At 40.6% G+C, this 18,403-nt stretch overlaps 1 protein-coding gene across 3 annotated transcripts in view; it reads right to left on the reverse strand.

Moving 5' to 3' along the window:
* Positions 1-4,774: 4,774 nt before the first annotated feature.
* Positions 4,775-18,403, reverse strand: part of mib2 (MIB E3 ubiquitin protein ligase 2) — a 33,120-nt gene continuing 19,491 nt past the window's right edge. For all 3 annotated transcript variants that reach the window (XM_028409308.1, XM_028409307.1, XM_028409306.1), the window contains exons 11-19: positions 17,955-18,103; positions 17,249-17,405; positions 16,364-16,518; positions 10,825-10,951; positions 10,473-10,733; positions 8,032-8,210; positions 7,639-7,832; positions 7,392-7,457; positions 4,775-7,284 (exon numbers count right to left, since the gene is read on the reverse strand). In XM_028409308.1, the coding sequence (XP_028265109.1) occupies positions 7,043-7,284; positions 7,392-7,457; positions 7,639-7,832; positions 8,032-8,210; positions 10,473-10,733; positions 10,825-10,951; positions 16,364-16,518; positions 17,249-17,405; positions 17,955-18,103 (1,530 nt within the window). In that variant the 3' untranslated portion in view covers positions 4,775-7,042. The remainder of the gene's footprint in view (positions 7,285-7,391; positions 7,458-7,638; positions 7,833-8,031; positions 8,211-10,472; positions 10,734-10,824; positions 10,952-16,363; positions 16,519-17,248; positions 17,406-17,954; positions 18,104-18,403) is intronic.

An 18,403-nucleotide genomic window follows, 5' to 3' on the forward strand; every position in this document is an offset into this window, starting at 1 on the left:
TGTCTCTTGGGGTTAAATAAAAGTAGAAAATATGTTTTTTTTTAGTTTTATTTTCAAACTAAGACCTTCACTTTTCACCAGGTATCCCAGTCTGACACATAAAGTCAGCTCAGTCTGTCCCGTGCCTGAAGCACCTTCGCTCTGCCTCCGGAGCTGCGTCATCACTGCAGCGCGTCTTCAGTTGATATTTGCATCACAGGCAAATCAGTCAGGCATTGTGAGGGGGAGAGACTGTGTCCTCCAGCAGGGCCGTGTAACAGCACATCAGCATGTTTGGTTGTAGTAGAGCAGTCGACAACACTCTGAATGTGTTTTGCTTTCTGGTAACTGACTCTCCTTGGCGTCTCTGTCACTGACTTCCAAATGGGACATTTTGAGTCACAAGCATCACAGTTTTTTGTCGATGAAACAGGAACAGGCGACCTTTTCTTCAAACTGAATCAGTCTGTGATGGCTTCCACTTTTGTATTTTCCTATGCAAATAACTTTGCATTCAGAGAGTGGCTGCAGGAGACAAGGCTGCTCTGTCATGCTCGGGTCTCTTCCTGACCTGCCTTTTGTTCAAATCCAACCAAAATGCAAAGCTGCCTTCAGCTGCACACCTAGCAAAGGCAAACACACAGTTTGTACAAGAAAACCCTTAGAGACAAGAAACAGTTTTTAAATATCTAGAAGAATATGTGAAAAATATGCTTTAGCCACCTCTAAAGATGAGATATTATCTATATTTGTCTTCCTTTTGGGTGGGGTAAGCCAACAACATATGTTATCTGGGGCCATAATTAACCTGTTTCTCATCCAGTTTATCCATCTGCCCTCTACATATGGGCTGTATTCACCTATAGGTAATGTAATGAGCCCATTCTTAACAAATCTGCTGTAACAGGGGCACTCAGGACAACAGCAGGTTCATCACAATAGAAGAGGGTGGTGGTGGTGGTGGTATTGTGGTGTTAAGCGGGAGCAACAAAGGTGTGGTCAGTCTGCAGGGAGTTTAAAGAAGCTCTGAAACAGAAAACCATAGTAAGTTCCCGAGTAGTCACACAGAGATGGAAAACACACACAAAAACACTCCTGACCAAAATTAGTTACTTGTGTACCCAGAGAGTTGAGCCAAGCCTGCCTGATGTTGCATCAGAGGGAATCCATCATAGCAACCAGGTGCCTGCAGTCAGCCTGGGAGGATGAGGACAAAAACAAGGCGCTCACCTCCTCATCTCAACAGCTGCATCATTTCATACACTACGTGATTTATTCATGCCCACTGCACGTAACACACAAAACACCGTACACCTCATCACTATCAGTCATACAGCACCAATGAATTAGTATCAAATAAATAAACTTCTATAGATAGATAGATGGTACATTAAAGCGTTTTCTGAACTATAGTAAATCTGAGATAGCAGCCTTCAAGGACGGGAGGGGTTAAAAAACACGGCATACACAACATACACAATGAATAAGTCGGCTTTGTGTTGCAGCAACCTGCAAAAAGACAAACTCATGCTGCCCACACGGATTTTGCAAATCAGTACTCAACACCCAACTCGGGGAAAGTTTGTGTTGGACTTTGTAATCGGCCTTACTTTGGCATCCTGGACCTCACAGATTGATAGAATCATTAACTGATTTATTCTTACAGATCTCTTGAGGAGTGTTTGGTGGAATAGGACTGCCTCTGTGTGCGGGATCTGTGGAGGATGAGGCCGCTGCTTACACCTTCTTCTTTTTTTTTTCAGTTAGTGATCAGTGTTGTGTGTGTGTGTGTGTGTGTGTGTCAGTTTTTAAAGCCAAAGACAAAAGGATGAGTTGCAATTAGCATCTGCTCTGTTTGAGATTAAGCTCGGAGAAACAACAACACAACCAAACAGGCCAGTTTAAATGACACCAACGACATAAGCAAACCCTCAGTAACTTGTTTGTATGTAGGAGGAGATGCAGTGCAACTTGTTGATGGAACAACAGGTGTTTAGTGACAGTGTAAACAAAGCCATCTTGAGTTGCCGGTTTCGTCCTCCCGGCAGGAGAGTCATTACGTTACAAAGAACACCTCACTGCATCTTGGTGGTATTTTGCACCAAAACACCTCCACCCTGAGAGTTCAGAGGGCACAAGCTGATGAGTCATTATTCTGTCTGTGTGACAAAAGCACAAAGCCAGGGGGACGCACAAAAACAGGACAAGTTTGGTGCAGGCACGCCACACCTGGTAACAACTAGCTGACTCTCAGGGGATGTTCCACACAGAAGGAGTATTTACATGGATTAATCAGATTAAAGCAATACTCCAGATAAACTACAGTTTAAAGGAATTAATCTGATCTGCCTGATAACTCCACTACTAATATGCTAAATAAATTGCATAATGAGGAATGATAGTTTTGTAAATTCGTCACAGCATCAGGGCACAGTGGTAGCAGAACAGCTTCTTGGAGTTTTTAAACACATAGGCTACCACATACTTCTTCAAGCAAGTGAGGCTTTTTATTAAATAAAAATGTGCTCCTGGGGTCAATCAAAGGGACATTCACATGTATATAGTGGATTAAGTTGTTTTTAGTGATGAGGCAAACACAGTAAACACAGTGGGTGGGTGACATATCTAATATAATTGTTCTCCTTTCTCTCTATTCGGAAGAGAGATGTCTCACTAATATCATTTTTCAACCATGATAACACCAACTATGAACTTACTGTTAGAGAGAACTTGCATAGATTAAGTTGATTTTTATTAACTCAGAAAACAAAGATAGCTTTGGTCTCCCGTACTTTGTCACTTTACCTGCTTTGTTAAGCACCAGAGACTGTATATAAAGAAGGACGATGACATTCTGGCCATTATACAAAAGTGATGTTGCCATTGATGTCCTGAACATTCACTCGCTCTCTTGGGCACACTCATGTCCCATTTTTTATCTAATTTTTATGTATGTTTTTATTTATTGTATAGCTTTACTAATTTTTTTACTAATTTAATATAAAAAAATGTTCAGATCAGCACGATTAGCTCTCTACTACACTGTTTGTTTTTTCCTGGTGAGACGAATCTGTCCATATCAGGTGTGACGGAAAATAAGTCTGTAGTCATTGACAAAAATAATAATAGACGGATTATTCAGAAACCAAGCCTGAGTAAAGACCGCTGATAGTGACAATGGCCAGTTGTTCCTAGAGCCTGTTTCTAATACCTGTACTTTAGATGATGTACTACAGCAGTGTATGGCTGTTAACCTGGATAGGAGTGTCGTCAGTAGCAGTTGATTTAGGCTAAAATAAAACCTGGCTTAGTGGTTGGTTTTCAACCACTGTATGTAATTATTTCCCCTCATTGTCTGTCCATTCATGGTTTTCTCAGAAAGAGAACAGGAACATGTGACAGCAGAATTTCATTCAATGTCTGATCTGCACAACATGCTGGAGAGAAGTTATCTCTTTGTGGAGCTGACCAACAGACCTAAATTACAGAAACATAAACTCTGATCACACCCAGACAGCAGGACCTGGACCATTTGAGTGTTGAAGTGAATGAGCAGGATTAAACACCGATATCTAGATACAGATAAGAACACTGAGGTATATGGTGTCATAGGGCCAACAGGTTCACAATGGAGTATTTCTGTGAGCAAGTGCGCCTCCTGAAGGACATTTGAAGCAAAGACATCCCTCTCATCCCATTTTCGGTTCCAGCAAAAGTAAATAAATATATATAAAGCATCATGTGGGCAGTGAGAAGAGGAAAAAAAGGCAGCAACATTTATAGACTCAACAGAAGGACGATCTCATAAATGTGCTGGTCTCCATGCCAGAATGTGGTTTGTTGGTTTGATAATAAGTGACGTTACGCAACAGGAAACAATATTCACTTGTGCCACTAGATGGTGCTCTGAACACATACATTATATATATAAAAAAGGTGTGCCCTTTAAAAATACAAAGGGAGGCCACAATAATACAAACACACAAGTATTTACAGCATTTAAAGGGTTTTCTGTCCATTCACAAAAGTTAGTGATCAGCCAATCAGAGCTGGGGTAATATTTTCTATGCTGTTCACAATGGAACAACTAAGCCAAATAAGTTGTTTTGGTTGAATGTTCATCAACACACAGACTACTAATGTCCATTACATATGTGATGTTACAGTAATATAAAAACAATCCATTAGACTACACATCTATTATTGAATATGGAATGTGGCTGAATGTTTTAAACCAGCAGACTGTACACTGTAACACCTGCTTACACAGCTTGTTTTTTTTTCATTCATATTATTTTGGCTGGGTGACAATTAAATTTTAAAACAAATAAATAAATAAAGGTCCTCAGAAGACGTCACTGCCAAAGCACTGAGTCATACGCCAAAGCCATCTGAGCCGTAAGACAATTACGACTAAGAGGCAGCACACTGCAGTGTTTAACTGGAGCTGCTGCTCAGATCCCCACCAGTCTAAATGGGTTACAGTGAACACAACCTGCTTCACCTGCTGTTTACCTGAACTGACACTACACAGCCGAGAAATAGGTCAAGAAATGTTCTACTATTACACAGTCTAAATATTTAACACAATCTTTAAACACTACAAATCATTTTGAAGCTCCTGTCAGTATTCATTCATCATTTCTCCACCCCCTCCCTCTCCTAAAGGAGAGTCAAAACTTTTATTTTGAAATGTTAAGAAATATACTCGCTCCTTTTGCTTTACGACATACCTTGTTAAAATAAAGGAAATAATAATAAAGAATAAGTCAATGAAACAGAAGAAAATTCTGAGTCCTTAGAAAACATTTCCATATTTATTGCAAAATATTTTTGTACAGAATACAACTGAAAAAACATCAACAGAGGAGGAATGGACAGTAAGGCCAACATCAGAACCCCAAGAGCTGAACTGTACAAACACCAATAGTAACATCTGCTGCTTTAATAGATTTTATACAGAAATTGTTTCCCGCTCTCACAGCGACCTCCATAAACAGGGAAGGGGGGGAAACAGCTCAAACTACTTCCCCTAATTTTCTAAAATATTATTGCCTTTTCCTGTAAACCCAACAACTTAGCACACAATGGACAATCTTTAAAATGCTGTGATTTTAGTAAGAAACTTGTCCCTTGATTGATAATGTCTCAGAAAATATAAATATATATACTTGTAAAAAGCTCCAAACCAAATGGGACTGATAATATTTTGGATGTGTGTAGCATCATGAGAACATGAGGAACACTGATGCTAAAGGTAGAAGGCTAACACTAGTAGCTTGCCCACTAACGCCAGTAACTGTGTGCTGAGATTATGCTTCTGATACTAAACGGAATATGACATTTGCTTTTTGTTCACTTCACACTGCTGGAATATTGAACCCCCTCCGCTTGAGTCAGAGGGGGGGTAGCATAGTGCGTGTATGTAATCTGGGGTGTGCATGCCCATGCACATCCTCATGCAATTTGGCACTGATGTAAAAATTCTTTTCTCAAAGTAAACCTCGTGGTACATCCTGGTTTCTCCTTCTCCTAAATCTTTTTTTTTTCTCTTTACACATAAAAAAAGGCAGAGAGACAGGATACACCCCCCACCCCCGACATTCAAGCGTACATCTTTAACATTGGCTCTCCCAAAATCTGGGATCTAACCACAACAAAAAAAAAGTCGCTGGAAGTTTAATAAAAATTAACTTAGGATTAAAATAGATATGATTTTTTTTCTCATATGCATAAGCCCTTCAAGAAAACACATCAAAACAGGGTGAAGATGATGTACAATCCAGAACTCCAGACGAGAGAGGGAGGGGGTGGTTCTCAAATGACTGGACGAGAAGGGTAAAAATCTGAAACTACAGAGGCAACACTACAGCGTTTTTTTGCCCTTCTGATTCTATATCTTACAATCTGGTAGGTAGGAAGCAAAACAGCTGTTAACATGTGAACCATGTGCTCATCTCTACACCAGTCAAGACAGACAGACGGAGACACTTTCTGTCCAAAATCAAACAGAAACGAAGCTTCTGGGAGGACTTCAGAGTAAAAATGTCACTTTAGTTGCAGATCCTCATCTGAAACATTCATTTCACTGATGAGAATGAAACTTTGAACGTTAATAACGTGAAATTAATGTCTCAGCTTTATCACTAAAATTATCTGACACACAGATGTTCTATTAGCTTGTGTGTGGGGCGCCTTTATGGATATACCCAAGTGCTTTCAATGATTTGATACCCTGAGTAGAGGACATAGGCTTGGGGTGAATTTCAGTAGAAACATTTTTTTTTTTTGCCAAGCAAACACCAACTGAAAAAAGGACATTACTAAGTAATACCACCTCTCACACATAAATAAAAAGCTGTACTCTTAGGTACATCAAAAACCACAAATGTAACCAGAAAAAAATAAAACAACAACGACAAATCACCCATGACGACACAGTCTTGTTCAGCTTTACAATATGCATATATTCATGCATAATAGTGTGTATTTCCCCTTGCATACAGACGAGTGGTTGGGGACTATATAGAGAGCCTTTAGTTATACCAACTCCCTCTGCAGAGACTAACACTGATTATTAAGAGATTGATAAACATAAGTCACAGGACAGGCTGAGGAGCAACAAGACGACAACTGATTTCTGTGCAGCCTTGTAAACAGAAGAGGCCTGAAAGCCAAAGAGGTTGATGGGTAACAGACATCCACTTAAAGCAGCAAAGATAGGACAGATTAGGTGGAGGCTGGGTGAGGAAAAGCACAGGTGGGCTTTCCAATCAGAAAACATCACCTCACAGTTTCGCCTCATCCGATTCCTGTCGGGCTAAACATCATTTCTGGTGCTTGAAACAAATGTAAAGTGATCAACGTATTCCTGTCTGCGCTGCTCGAGAGGGAAACTACTCAAAATGTAACAACGGTGGACTCTCAGCGGTGTCACACAGCGTCTTATTGTAAAGCAGCCTATGGAGCTCATGGTGGGTGCACCCTCCCGATCCCCACCATCGCCTCTCAACTCCAGACCCCCTTCACATATCCTCTTTGGGTAGTTAGTAACTGAGGGAATTCAGACAAAGAGCTGGATCCGCTCACGGATGGTCTGTCGGCAGATTGGGCAGGTCTTAAGCGCGGCACTGCAGTCGATGCAGGAGGCGTGTCCACACTGGAAGACCAGCTTGATGTGGTTGTCAATGCAGATGGGGCAGGTGATCCGCTCCTCCATCTGCCGGTAGCGTGACTGTAGCTGCTCCAGCAGGTTGTGCTGCTCAGAGTTCTCAGTGCCAGGACTACAGTCCACCTCAGTTTGGTCTGTGAAGGCAAACGTCAGGGGTCAATCAAGTCACATTGACTAAAACACATTTTCCCAAACAAGATATCTACAGAAGAGACGAAGAGAATAATTGGATTCTTCTTACCTTGCCTGATTTTCTTGGTGATTGTGACCTGGCATTTGATGCATTTCTTCATGCGATGGGCACATTCTGTTTAGACACAGGTCAAAACATCAGAAAAAAACCCAAACAACTTAGAAATGTAGTATTGCAAGTAGTGCAACGTTTTGGGACGAACACCGAGACAATGCCACAGTTGACATTCATTCTTTGCTCGTTGTTGTGTAACACACAAAACCCTTCCAATCAGTGTCATCTGGCCTCTACCCACCTTCACAGGCCACGCTGTGCTGGCAGGGGCAGAAAAGAACCAGCAGAGCCAGCTCAGAGCAGATGAGGCATTCACTGGGCCCAGGCGGCGTGGGAAGAACCAGGTTGGTCATGGTGTTGGGCGTTGTGTGGACCCGTCGCAGACTGGCACTGCTCAGACCCTGTCCACATGTGATGGCCTGCAGCCGCTGCAACCTGACAGACAACACACAGCTATAAGCACAAAACCAAATGCTTTTTTTTAACTGAAGTAACTCCCACACATGGACAGTTATTCCTTAGCAACTGATTTAACTTGCAAAAGCAGTCAACTACAAAAACACCAGAGTAAATAAAGCTTTAGAAAATCCTCCATTTTGTAACAACATAATCAAACAACTTCATGAATTCCTACCTGTGCTTCTCAGAGAAGCTCTTAATGAGCTGCAGCATTGTGCTGTCTGCCACCAAGTCCAGAGGACTTTTGCCCTTGTGGTTGGCATAGCTGACGTCAGCACCTTCCTGCGCTAGAAAACAAGCGATAGCTGTGCCAACACTCAGCTCGGTACTCCCCAGAAGACCTGAAGAGTTCAGCTGTGGATACAGAGCATGATGATAAGAAGAGAGGGAGAAGGAAAGGAAAAGTTCAGGTTAAACCAATATATTGTCATGGCCAATATTTCAAGTCTAAATAAGGTGATGATCCTGTACCACTAAGAATAATTCAGTCAAGGACATCGCTGATTTTAAGGAACACAAAGGTAATTGAAGTAAAACCAGTGCAATCCAGCTAAGGCTGATACATAAACCCACATCTAATCAGCACTGAAGAACTCCCCCAATAACTCATCTGCTGACCGAGGCCAAAACAGCTCTGAGCACTTAAGTCTAGCCACCTTCGTGGCTCTGTGTGTGTGTGTGTGTGTGCTGGCTTGGCAGGTGCCCAGGATGCCGAGTGGAGCTGCAGTGTTTGCGGTCATGTAGACTGGAAGGACGTTCTTAATGGTGCAATGATACCAACAGTGTCTGATAGAACAGTATTTAAGAGCTTGTATAAAGAGTGCCGCACAAAGTAAAGTGGCAGTGTTTCTTAATGAGGAATATTAAAAGTTAAGGGCTCTCTGAAAAGCATAGAGGACATAGTATTGTGAAACTCATCTACAGGTAGGTACAATTACAACACCTGCTGGACAAATCCTTGCCCTATCTCAGAGTGTGCTTGTGTGCACCGTCACTCATTGTAATGAGAATTTTACCCAATCTTTGTCTCTCAGCTTATTGATTTGTTTTTTGCAAATTGGAGCTTTACTGTTGTTTAATCTCACTGGATTTTCAAGACAGGATGATCCCACCAGTGGAATCATGCACAATTAAGAGTTCCTGCAGTTGGAAACTGCTTAATCACCCTATGAAGTCATTAGCCTGTGATGTGTATTTGGGTTCTAACAAACAGGCCAGGCTTTGTTGGACTGTTATGTCACAAAGCAAGAGATACTGATTTATTGATTAATTCTGTTAATTAACCATGAGGCTGCTGGATTCCACACTCGAAAGAAAAAACATATGCTGAAAACACAGATTATGTGACCAAGGCTCAAGTTCCTGCAGTAAAAAAAAACTATTTTTGCTTACAGCTTGCTTGCCAAAAGTGACTAAAAGCTGATTTAATGTCACTAAACTGAAGAGATGTGTCACATGTAGCTTCCAGTTTCATACAATGGCCTGACAAGCTTCTTTCCAACGACTGTTTTTCTTTGCATTAGGAAGAATATCTGCCTCAGAGGAGGAATGATACTGCGTGACTTCTTTTAAATTTAGCAGATTATTACAGCCGGTCCTGTCCAAGACTTCATGGACTTTGTAACTAAGACATCTTCTTGGCATGTTTACACCACACTCCTAAATTTATCAGAGACATCTTAAACTAAACCTCCATCTTTGCCAAATCTATATTGCTACATTAAGTGGACTCTCTGTGCTTCCTCACTGCCGGTGTCCTGCCAACACCTTCTTTTAAAGCTACAATATGAGATCTAAAGGTATTAGTTGTTTTTTTTAATATAAAAAAAATCCTAAATATTAAATGTTGATTGCTAATTGATTCTCTTCTCTTAGGCAGTATGACACTCTCTGTATTTTTTAGTTTTTTTCAGAAAGACCTGCACTAGTTTATATTTAGCTCCACTCTTGGCTTACTACTTTGTCTTTTGCTAACGCTCTTTAAAGCTGAGCCACCTGATTCCCTCCTCTTCCCTTTCATCCTGTTGTTTACCAGGTAAAGCTGCTTCACCCTAAATTAACCCCCAAGACTACACACAAATTCATTCATAGCCTTGGGTTTTATTTACCATTTTATCCGTCTGTATTCTTTATTTACCCAACTCTAAGCCTGCATTTACCGCTTTAAGAACACATTAATCCTTCTAGCGAACTTCAGTGTAAACATACCATGTTTGGGTAAATTTACAGTCTATATATACTTCTCTTGGAATTTCTCCTTTAGTAATGGTCCCTTCAGCCTTTATTTATCCCCTCAACAGTTTTTGTTTAGCCACCATTTCATCTTGTCTTCACATCCTTTGTAATTTGAGTTCCTCAGTTTGTCCAATGCCAAGAATCAGCAGTAATGCATCATTCAACAGTCCTCTATTATAAGTGGAGTGAAATCATGTCAGGTAAAAATCCTTACTACACTATGATTATTATTAGCTGTGGAATATCAGTGTAGCCTTGGTGAATTTTATAGTTATTGAAGCTTCAACTACAAAACATTACATGCTTCCCTTAAAAGAAATCATCTTTCAGTTGAAACATAGGTATCAGCATGCCTGCTGCTTTATGAGTGTTAGTCCTCACCCTGCAGTATAGTGAAGTGGAGGAACACCCCTCACTGCTCTCCTCTGTGCTGCTGGTTCCCACGGTGGGGCTGAGCAGCACGTTCGCCAGCTGTGGGCGGAGTAGGGCTACGTGCATGGCCGTGTCACCATCCTCATCCTCCATGTTAACATCGGCGCCCTCGTTCACCAGCAGCTGCACCAGGTCAGTGTGGCCCTGCGTCACAGCCAGCTGCAGGGGTGTCTGGTTGCGGTTGTTGCGGATGTTAATGTCGCAGCGTCCCTATGGGAAAGACGAAATAATGTGTTTTTTTATAAAGAAAATGTACTTATATGTACGTGTCATACTGCATTAAGGAGCATTTTCGTCTCACCTCCTTGATGAGGATCTCAGCAACATCTTTGTGGTTGTTGAGAGCAGCCAGATGCAGTGCAGAGAAGCCATCATCCTTTTTAACGTCCACAAGCTGCCGTGCACGGGCCAGGATCTTCTCTGTGGCTCTGCAACCAACACAATTACAAGCTGTAAAATGCTGCTGTTATCAGGAAATTAAGTATTTCTTTAGACCTTCTTAGCATTAATCAGCAATCTTTTTTAAAATGATTCGTGAAAAACAAAAACCATTCCAGACTGTACAACAGGCAAAAGGCATACACCTCTCAGCAGTAGAAGCTAATAGTGTCTCAGTACTTGACATGAGTTCAGATACAGGCCCAGCTGCTGTAGAGCTGTTAACAAGCCAACCTGACAAGAAAGCTCACCATCATATTCAGTATTCATCCAGTGTACTGCAATGGAACACACAGCTCGATACTTGATACAACTGAGTACATCAATGTGTGCAAGGTCATTTAACCATCCTGTTTGGAGCCCATAGAGTACGTGTCACATCACAGCGTTTGTTTAGACTGGGAGGGTTAACAAGAGAAAAGCAGTGCCAACACACTCAGTAAAGTCAGACCATTAGAAGATTTTTTCATGTTTCATGCTGCAGTGTAAGTCCAGGCTGTACTGTGGAGTCGTCCTCTGCTCTGTAGCTAAGTAAGCTTTATGACGTGTGAAATTGAAGCTGACAGCCTTAGCGAGTGCTCAGAAAGCCAGCATGTCATCACAGAGTCTTCAGTGTGACGTGATCCCAACTTTGGGTGGATTTTAGGTTTGTTATTAATGTTAGCACCGCTAGATTCCACTGAGAGGACCCACAACCACTGATGTATGACCAAACTAAGGCAGCACACAACCACAAGTTGTGTAAGTAAGTAAGTAATAAGTAGATTGTCTAGTTTATAACCAGTCCTCCAATAAAAACAATTACCATATTAAACGCAAAAGGATTTAAAAACACTTGAATTGGTACAGATATAAACTATAACAAAAGCACAGTAGGTTTGAATTGGAGCCGTGTATGTCTGCATTTTTTTGCATTTTTTTGTCTTACTGCCCTATGCTACATTTATTAGCAACACACACACAGGGGAAGATACATCATGCATGTAGATAAAGACGCATTCGGGAGCTGCAATGATTTCTGCATCAGGGTAACAGGGACAGTTACAATGCATCCGGTTGTTTAACTGCATTATTGAGGTCTGGAGGCTATTTACGTAGCTGCTTTGGACCGTTATGTATGACTGGGATCAACTGGGTACCAGAGGATAAAGGCTGTTAGGGAGACAGTGTGGTAGAGGTCATTGGTACCTGCAATGCAGCTCTGTATGTGTGTGTGTGTGTGTGTGTCTGCATGTGTGCGGTTGATGTGCCGATAGGGCTTCTGACCACCTTTGTTCCATTTAATAGTTTAGCCTGTTTGTTTGAATAACAGCTGTTCGAGCCATAGCACTTTAAACTCGATTACTCCTGTGTGGTCATGAATATTCAAACTTGAGCTTAAAGCAGTTATTTGTACAAATCTGCTTTCACACACAACAGCCAGAGGGCATTTTGGGCACACAACAGTGACTTTGCCAAGACTGAAGTCATCATTTGGTTATTTTTGGAAGTTTGCATTATGCTTGCTTTCTGATTAAGGCTAAGAAAATGTACACTGTTTAATTTTTAATTAAATTTAAAGGTTCCGATTTAAAGAGTCTATATGCTGTAGCATTTCACTGTGCCATCACAAGGAAGAGAAAGGTTTAAACATTAGGAATCATAGAGGAAACTGTGAAATAAAAATTAATGTGATGAAAGTGAGAACAAGCTACAAGGAGAGGAAATTGCAGGAAAGAAAAGAAATCTACCCAAGTTGTCTCTATTTTCAAGTAAACATAACCATCCTGTGCATTCATCGGAGTCTTCTGTCAAGCTAAAAAAACGAGATCTGGCAACACGCCTTGTTTCTTTTCTTTCCCAGGGCTGTTTGTGAACTTGGCCTTTAGCCCTCTTTTTCCATTTCCTCACAATAAATAAATACTCTAATAAACAATACATTCTTGTCTTCTGTCACAAAAAGCGAACAGAGGGTCACAGCTGCTCTGGGGAAAGTCCACATGTATGGATTTTACTTTTGACGCTGGTACAGAGTATCAATTCACCAATTGATGAATGATTCCAGGCAGAGATGCAGATTGTATTAACTTCTGGTAAGTCTACATAAAACATGTGGATAAACAAGAAATGAAAGTAACCATACATATACTTGTAAAAACTAGTAGACTTCATATCTCCTAGGTACTGGCAAACTACTTATTACATTTTTACATTTATGTTAAAATAAACTACAAACAAACATATGAAACCCTCACAGCAACTGGACTGTGTCAGTGTGATGTAGGCCTACTGATGATATATGGATGGACTGGTGGACTCTGTTAATCCTGCACACTGTAAATCGTATGTCCCTACTTTGGGTGCACTGGCTGATGTCAAGTTAAATGAATGCTGGGCAGAGCGGCCTGAACTCCCAGAGCTGCACATATGACACTTGCCAGAACAGATTGGACATTTATTAAATGACTGTCTACTGTGTTCTCCACTGCTGTTCCTTTTTCTCTGTCGCCTGCCAACTGTCTTTCCAGTGAGTGTACAAGCCTGTTAAAGATTTTATGTTTTCCTGGATGATTTTAGTCAGTAAAAAGTGGGCTAAGAGGAGTCTGCTTCTTAGAGTGATAGGAAAATGTCACAGGGAGTTTGAAGGTCAGTGTTTGGCATTTCAAAGCCTTTGTCTGAGGAGAAGAATTGATTTATCGTCATTTGTTATTAGTTTCTTGCTTAAAGGTTCAATGACCGACTGACCATTCCAAGTCAGCTTTAGTGAGACAGCGGAGAGGAAGGAATGTACAAATTATTTTTTCACTGCATGTTAGTGTAAGCCCCTTGTGCATGATGAGTCATAAACATTTTTAATGTTAAAAATGTTTTTGTGTCAGGTGACAGTGGTATACAGGAGAAAGAGGGCCAGACACCTGCATACCCATTGCTGACGGTGACACCTCTGGCCATTAAGTGAACTGCACTTAACATTTGTACACGTGCTTCCACTGTCATGTTATACCATGACTGGGAATTGTCATTAAACTCTTACTCAATAAGAGTAACTATATCAGCCACAGTTTTAAGGTTGAAGTGGTACTGCTTTAGGGAGGAAATTTATGATGATGCTGGAGTTCTTCCTTTCCACGTGGCACCTCTTTAAAAAGAGCCAGGGACAATTTTCCATTACAGGGATTCATTATAATTTGGGAAGGAAGGTTCACATGGGGTCATAAAAGCCCAGAAGCAAAGAAACAGAAACTTCAGTGTAGTCAGGCAGAGACCAAGGGAAACATCAACTCTTAGGAAAACACTGAGATATTTAAGTAGACTTACTTAACTCACTCATGTTTTACTCATATTTTCACAGTGACCAACTTGTTTTAAGACCTGCACTGCATAAAAATGACTGAATTCAGACTTTTTTGTACCACATAACTTGAATGAATCAACCCTAAAAACTGACTGAAAACTAACCAAAAACTAAATCTTAAATGTACTCATTTTCTCATACATACTCCATTGATTCAGGTCATTTATGCCCAAGAGTCCAAACTCTTGGACGCAGTGTTGGATGAAACCTTATCATTGTGAGAACAGTCAGTTGTCCACATTCTGCCTGCCTGGCCAGTGACTAAGCTTGTGATTAAGAATGTTGTCAAATGTGTCCAAAACAATGGAGTCTTTGTGACAGATGTCACAGGTGTCAATGGAGTAGTTTTGATGTTTGGCCTCAAGCACCTCAGAGAAGAGTAAAATGCCTGAGCTGATCTTTCACCAGATTCCTGTCACTTTGACACTTTGTTTCAGAGATGGAACAACACCTGGAGCATTTTAAAGGACGGAATAAGTAAGTATCGTAGGTATAGAAACATAAAAAATAATTTATTTTCCTGCATGTCCCAGCAGTTAATAAGCAAGGCATTCCTGGGAACACTTCCTAAAAAAATGTTTGGGTTTTGCAAAATTTGTTTGAATTTTCCTTCACTCTTGAAATCCAGATATGCATATTTAAAAATGACTATGCAGTCTGGGAATCAATTTGGAGGATAAGCATATATATAGGTAGACACGATGCAGAAGTAAATGTGCCTGCATTTTTGCCTGATATTGACTGCTGACAGCAGCAGAAGCTGTGTGGGAGATGAGCTCTCTATCTGTAATGGATAGTGTTACAGAGTTGACCTTTGAATCCTCATTTGAACCCACAGGAGAGATTCCCACACACATGCCTACAACCATCACTTCCATTGCTCGCATCATATAAATGCAGAGACGGTGTGAGTTAAGGAGGTATATAAATTTTCCTTAGTGGTGAAATTCTTAGAAATTTCCCAGAATTATGAGAGATTATAAGCATTTCCCCTTATAATTAAGTTTAAATCCCAGTAAAGATAAAAGTGATTCACAAAACATCTTAGCCCTTAAAAGAGGTCTTAAGGTGAAAACTGTTAAGAGTAGAGAGGAGGACTTTTAAAAGACTTAAGAGTTCCTTAAACAGAGAGGACATGACAGAGCGACAGAGAAGAGAAACAGTCTCCAAACTATGAATTGCAGTGAGCTATTAAAACACCACAGACTAGATGGAGCAGGCATAATGTTTGTGGTTGATCTTATCTTAGATTGCAAGACATACTATCACTTTTCACATTCTTCACTTGTGTGCAAAACCAGGTAGAAGGAAGTGTTAATCTGATGAACCCTGTCCTCTCATGTCTGTCTCTTAGATTGTACCATAATAACGGCTGAATTTTGCTTGTCGAACGTTGTGCTCAGATTAAGCATTGCTTCTCTTTCCAGTTTGGTTCTTTTACCTGTTTCCATTTTGTTTGTTGCAGGTAAATCTGCACCAACCAGCGCCTCTGTTTAACAGATGGCAAAACACTGATGACAGCTGAGCAAGTAGTCCCACATTCACATAAGATGGGCTGAATTACACCCAAGCCATTTGTGTGTATGATCACATCATCATTTGATGTCACTGTCTATTCTATGCTGTTTATACTATTACAAATGTATTCTCATGTTTACCTGTCAACCAATCACATCTAAAACAATGCGTCACACTTCAACCACCCCTCCTCAATCACACTCACACGATCTTCCTCTGCTCATGTTCCTAAATCGCTTTTAAGCTAAGAGCTGTCGGAGAGGATTCTTAAAATCTTTGTGAATACGGCCCCAGGTATAGTGTTGTTAAGCTGTATGTAAGCCAAACTTAAAGTCTTTCTTTATAATAACTCTTCATGACATTATCATTATTGACCTTTACTTATTATGTGAAGTCACATGTGCAATATTTCTCAGCCAAGCTGAGTCACTCAATTATAACAGAATGATTTTACCTTAAAATGAAAGGCCAACACAGTTTTAGTTTAAGCATCAGCAGCACACAAGCAGTGTGCCATGTTTGGACATGTTTTTTTATCATCTCTACTCACAGTTTGTTTCCTTTGAGGGCAGCATGGTGCAGCAGGTTGAAGCCTCTGTGGTTCTGCTGGGTGAAGTCGATGTTGGGCACCACAACCAGGATCTCAATGATATTGCGGAAATCTTTAGCAATGGCGTCATGGAGCGGTGTGTCCCCGTATGAGTCCTGATAGAGGGAGGGGGCAGAAAAAGACACAAAGCACAGTGAGTGACGTTGTTACATTCAATAAAACTGGTGTTGTATGCTCTGGGAGTTAAAATGTGCAAAATACAAACATTGAGCAGAAAAGTGTAACTATAGGATAGGAATATCTACCCTCCAAATAGCTGTAAATATCCTCTGAAAAAGTCCTTCTGACCTGGAATAATTTTGTCACCCCAATGCTTTGCAGTCTGTGCTTTTATAACAGAAAAATGTCAATTTGCCCCTTAGGTTAAAAAAGTCATGCACATTTGCAACACAAACATAAACAAACTCCAGGCTGAGTAGCCACACTATTCAAGCAGAAACAAATAAGTTAGTGAGTGGGATCTGGGCCTGGTTGCAGGCATCTTAGACCATCTGAAAAATCCCTTCAAAGAGCCGTTACAGAGGCTAATAGCTGAAGTGAAGTGGGGTCACAGTAAAACACCAAAAATGTTTGAATATTGGTGGCTTGAAAAGGCAATGTGTATTGCGAATAACTGACAGTCACAGAAGTTCCCTCATCGGCTGCCAACATACTGACTGAGTAAAATGTATACATGTAGATGCCCAATGCATGAATCACATTAGGATATTGGCTTTTAGAGCAGAATCCACATATTAGGCTGGGACATCTAAGGCAATAAATAAGGCAACAAAAACAAAAGTTTTCACTTGAAGGGTGCAGGATAAGAGTACAACAACCCCTTACCTGGAGATTGACGTCAGCTGAATGTTCAGTCAGCACCCGCACAACGTCAGTGAAGCCCTTGTTGACGGCAATGTGTAGCGGTGTACACATGGAGTTGTTAAGGAGATTAACATTTGCCCCTTTGCTCAATAGCAGCCGAGCAATCTCTGCCTGATTACTGAACAAAAGAATAAACAGAAATTGACACAATTATTATGTTTTACTATTATTGATTTCTGTTGATTTAAATTGATTGGTCACTAACTTAGATTCATTCATTGGCAAACTATTGTTCTCAGAATTGCTTATGTTTACATATATCTTACATTGTACACTGCTGCTATCTTTACACTCAGGTTTGTACACATAGTATATTACAGATTATATTAGTCTGTAAATAGGTTGTCTCATATTTTATATTTTTACTTTGTGTAGATTGTTAGTTTACCTTATTTATTTTATTTTAGACAACCTATTTTTTTACCTGCATGACTTCCTGAACACATGTAATGTGGCTGAGGAGAAGATAAAGCTGGCTTAGATATTAATACAGCCACTTCAGTGAACAGATTATCACATTACAAGGAACGGGACGAGCGCTACTAAGCAACCGTCAGCTCTTAGGATTTTTCAACACGCACAGGACCTGTGTATGTCTGTGTGTTGCCTTTTTTCCTGTGTATCTGCAAAAATCTATATATGTGGGTACAGGAAAATGTGTCCTCACCCAAAGGCAGTGTAGTGCAATGCTGTGTCTCCATCCTCATCCTTGACCTCGATGGAGCTGTTAGCCTGCAGCAGGGCCTTCACCACCTCCATGTGGCCTTGGTGAGCAGCAACCTGCAGTGCAGTCTTTCCTTGGTTCTTGATATCCACCTGCCAGGAACACAGACACCGTTGACGATTCATCAGAGGTAATAGTAGCCTGGTCACTAACAGAGCTGAACATAGACTGGCTGTAAATAATCTGTGTGTGAACACAACTACATTCGTCATACACATAATCCGAATAAGCAGTGTGGTCATCAAAGTACTGTACTGTACTGAACTGCAGTTAAGATCACAACAAATACATTGTGTCTAATTTTATGATTGAGTAAAATGTTACTTAAGCTTCTGGGGGAAAAATAGTATACATCAAACCCTGTTACATTATAGTCTTGTTTTAATGTTCTT

This window comes from Parambassis ranga, chromosome 7 (genome assembly GCF_900634625.1).
Source record: "Parambassis ranga chromosome 7, fParRan2.1, whole genome shotgun sequence".
NCBI lineage: Eukaryota > Metazoa > Chordata > Actinopteri > Ambassidae > Parambassis > Parambassis ranga.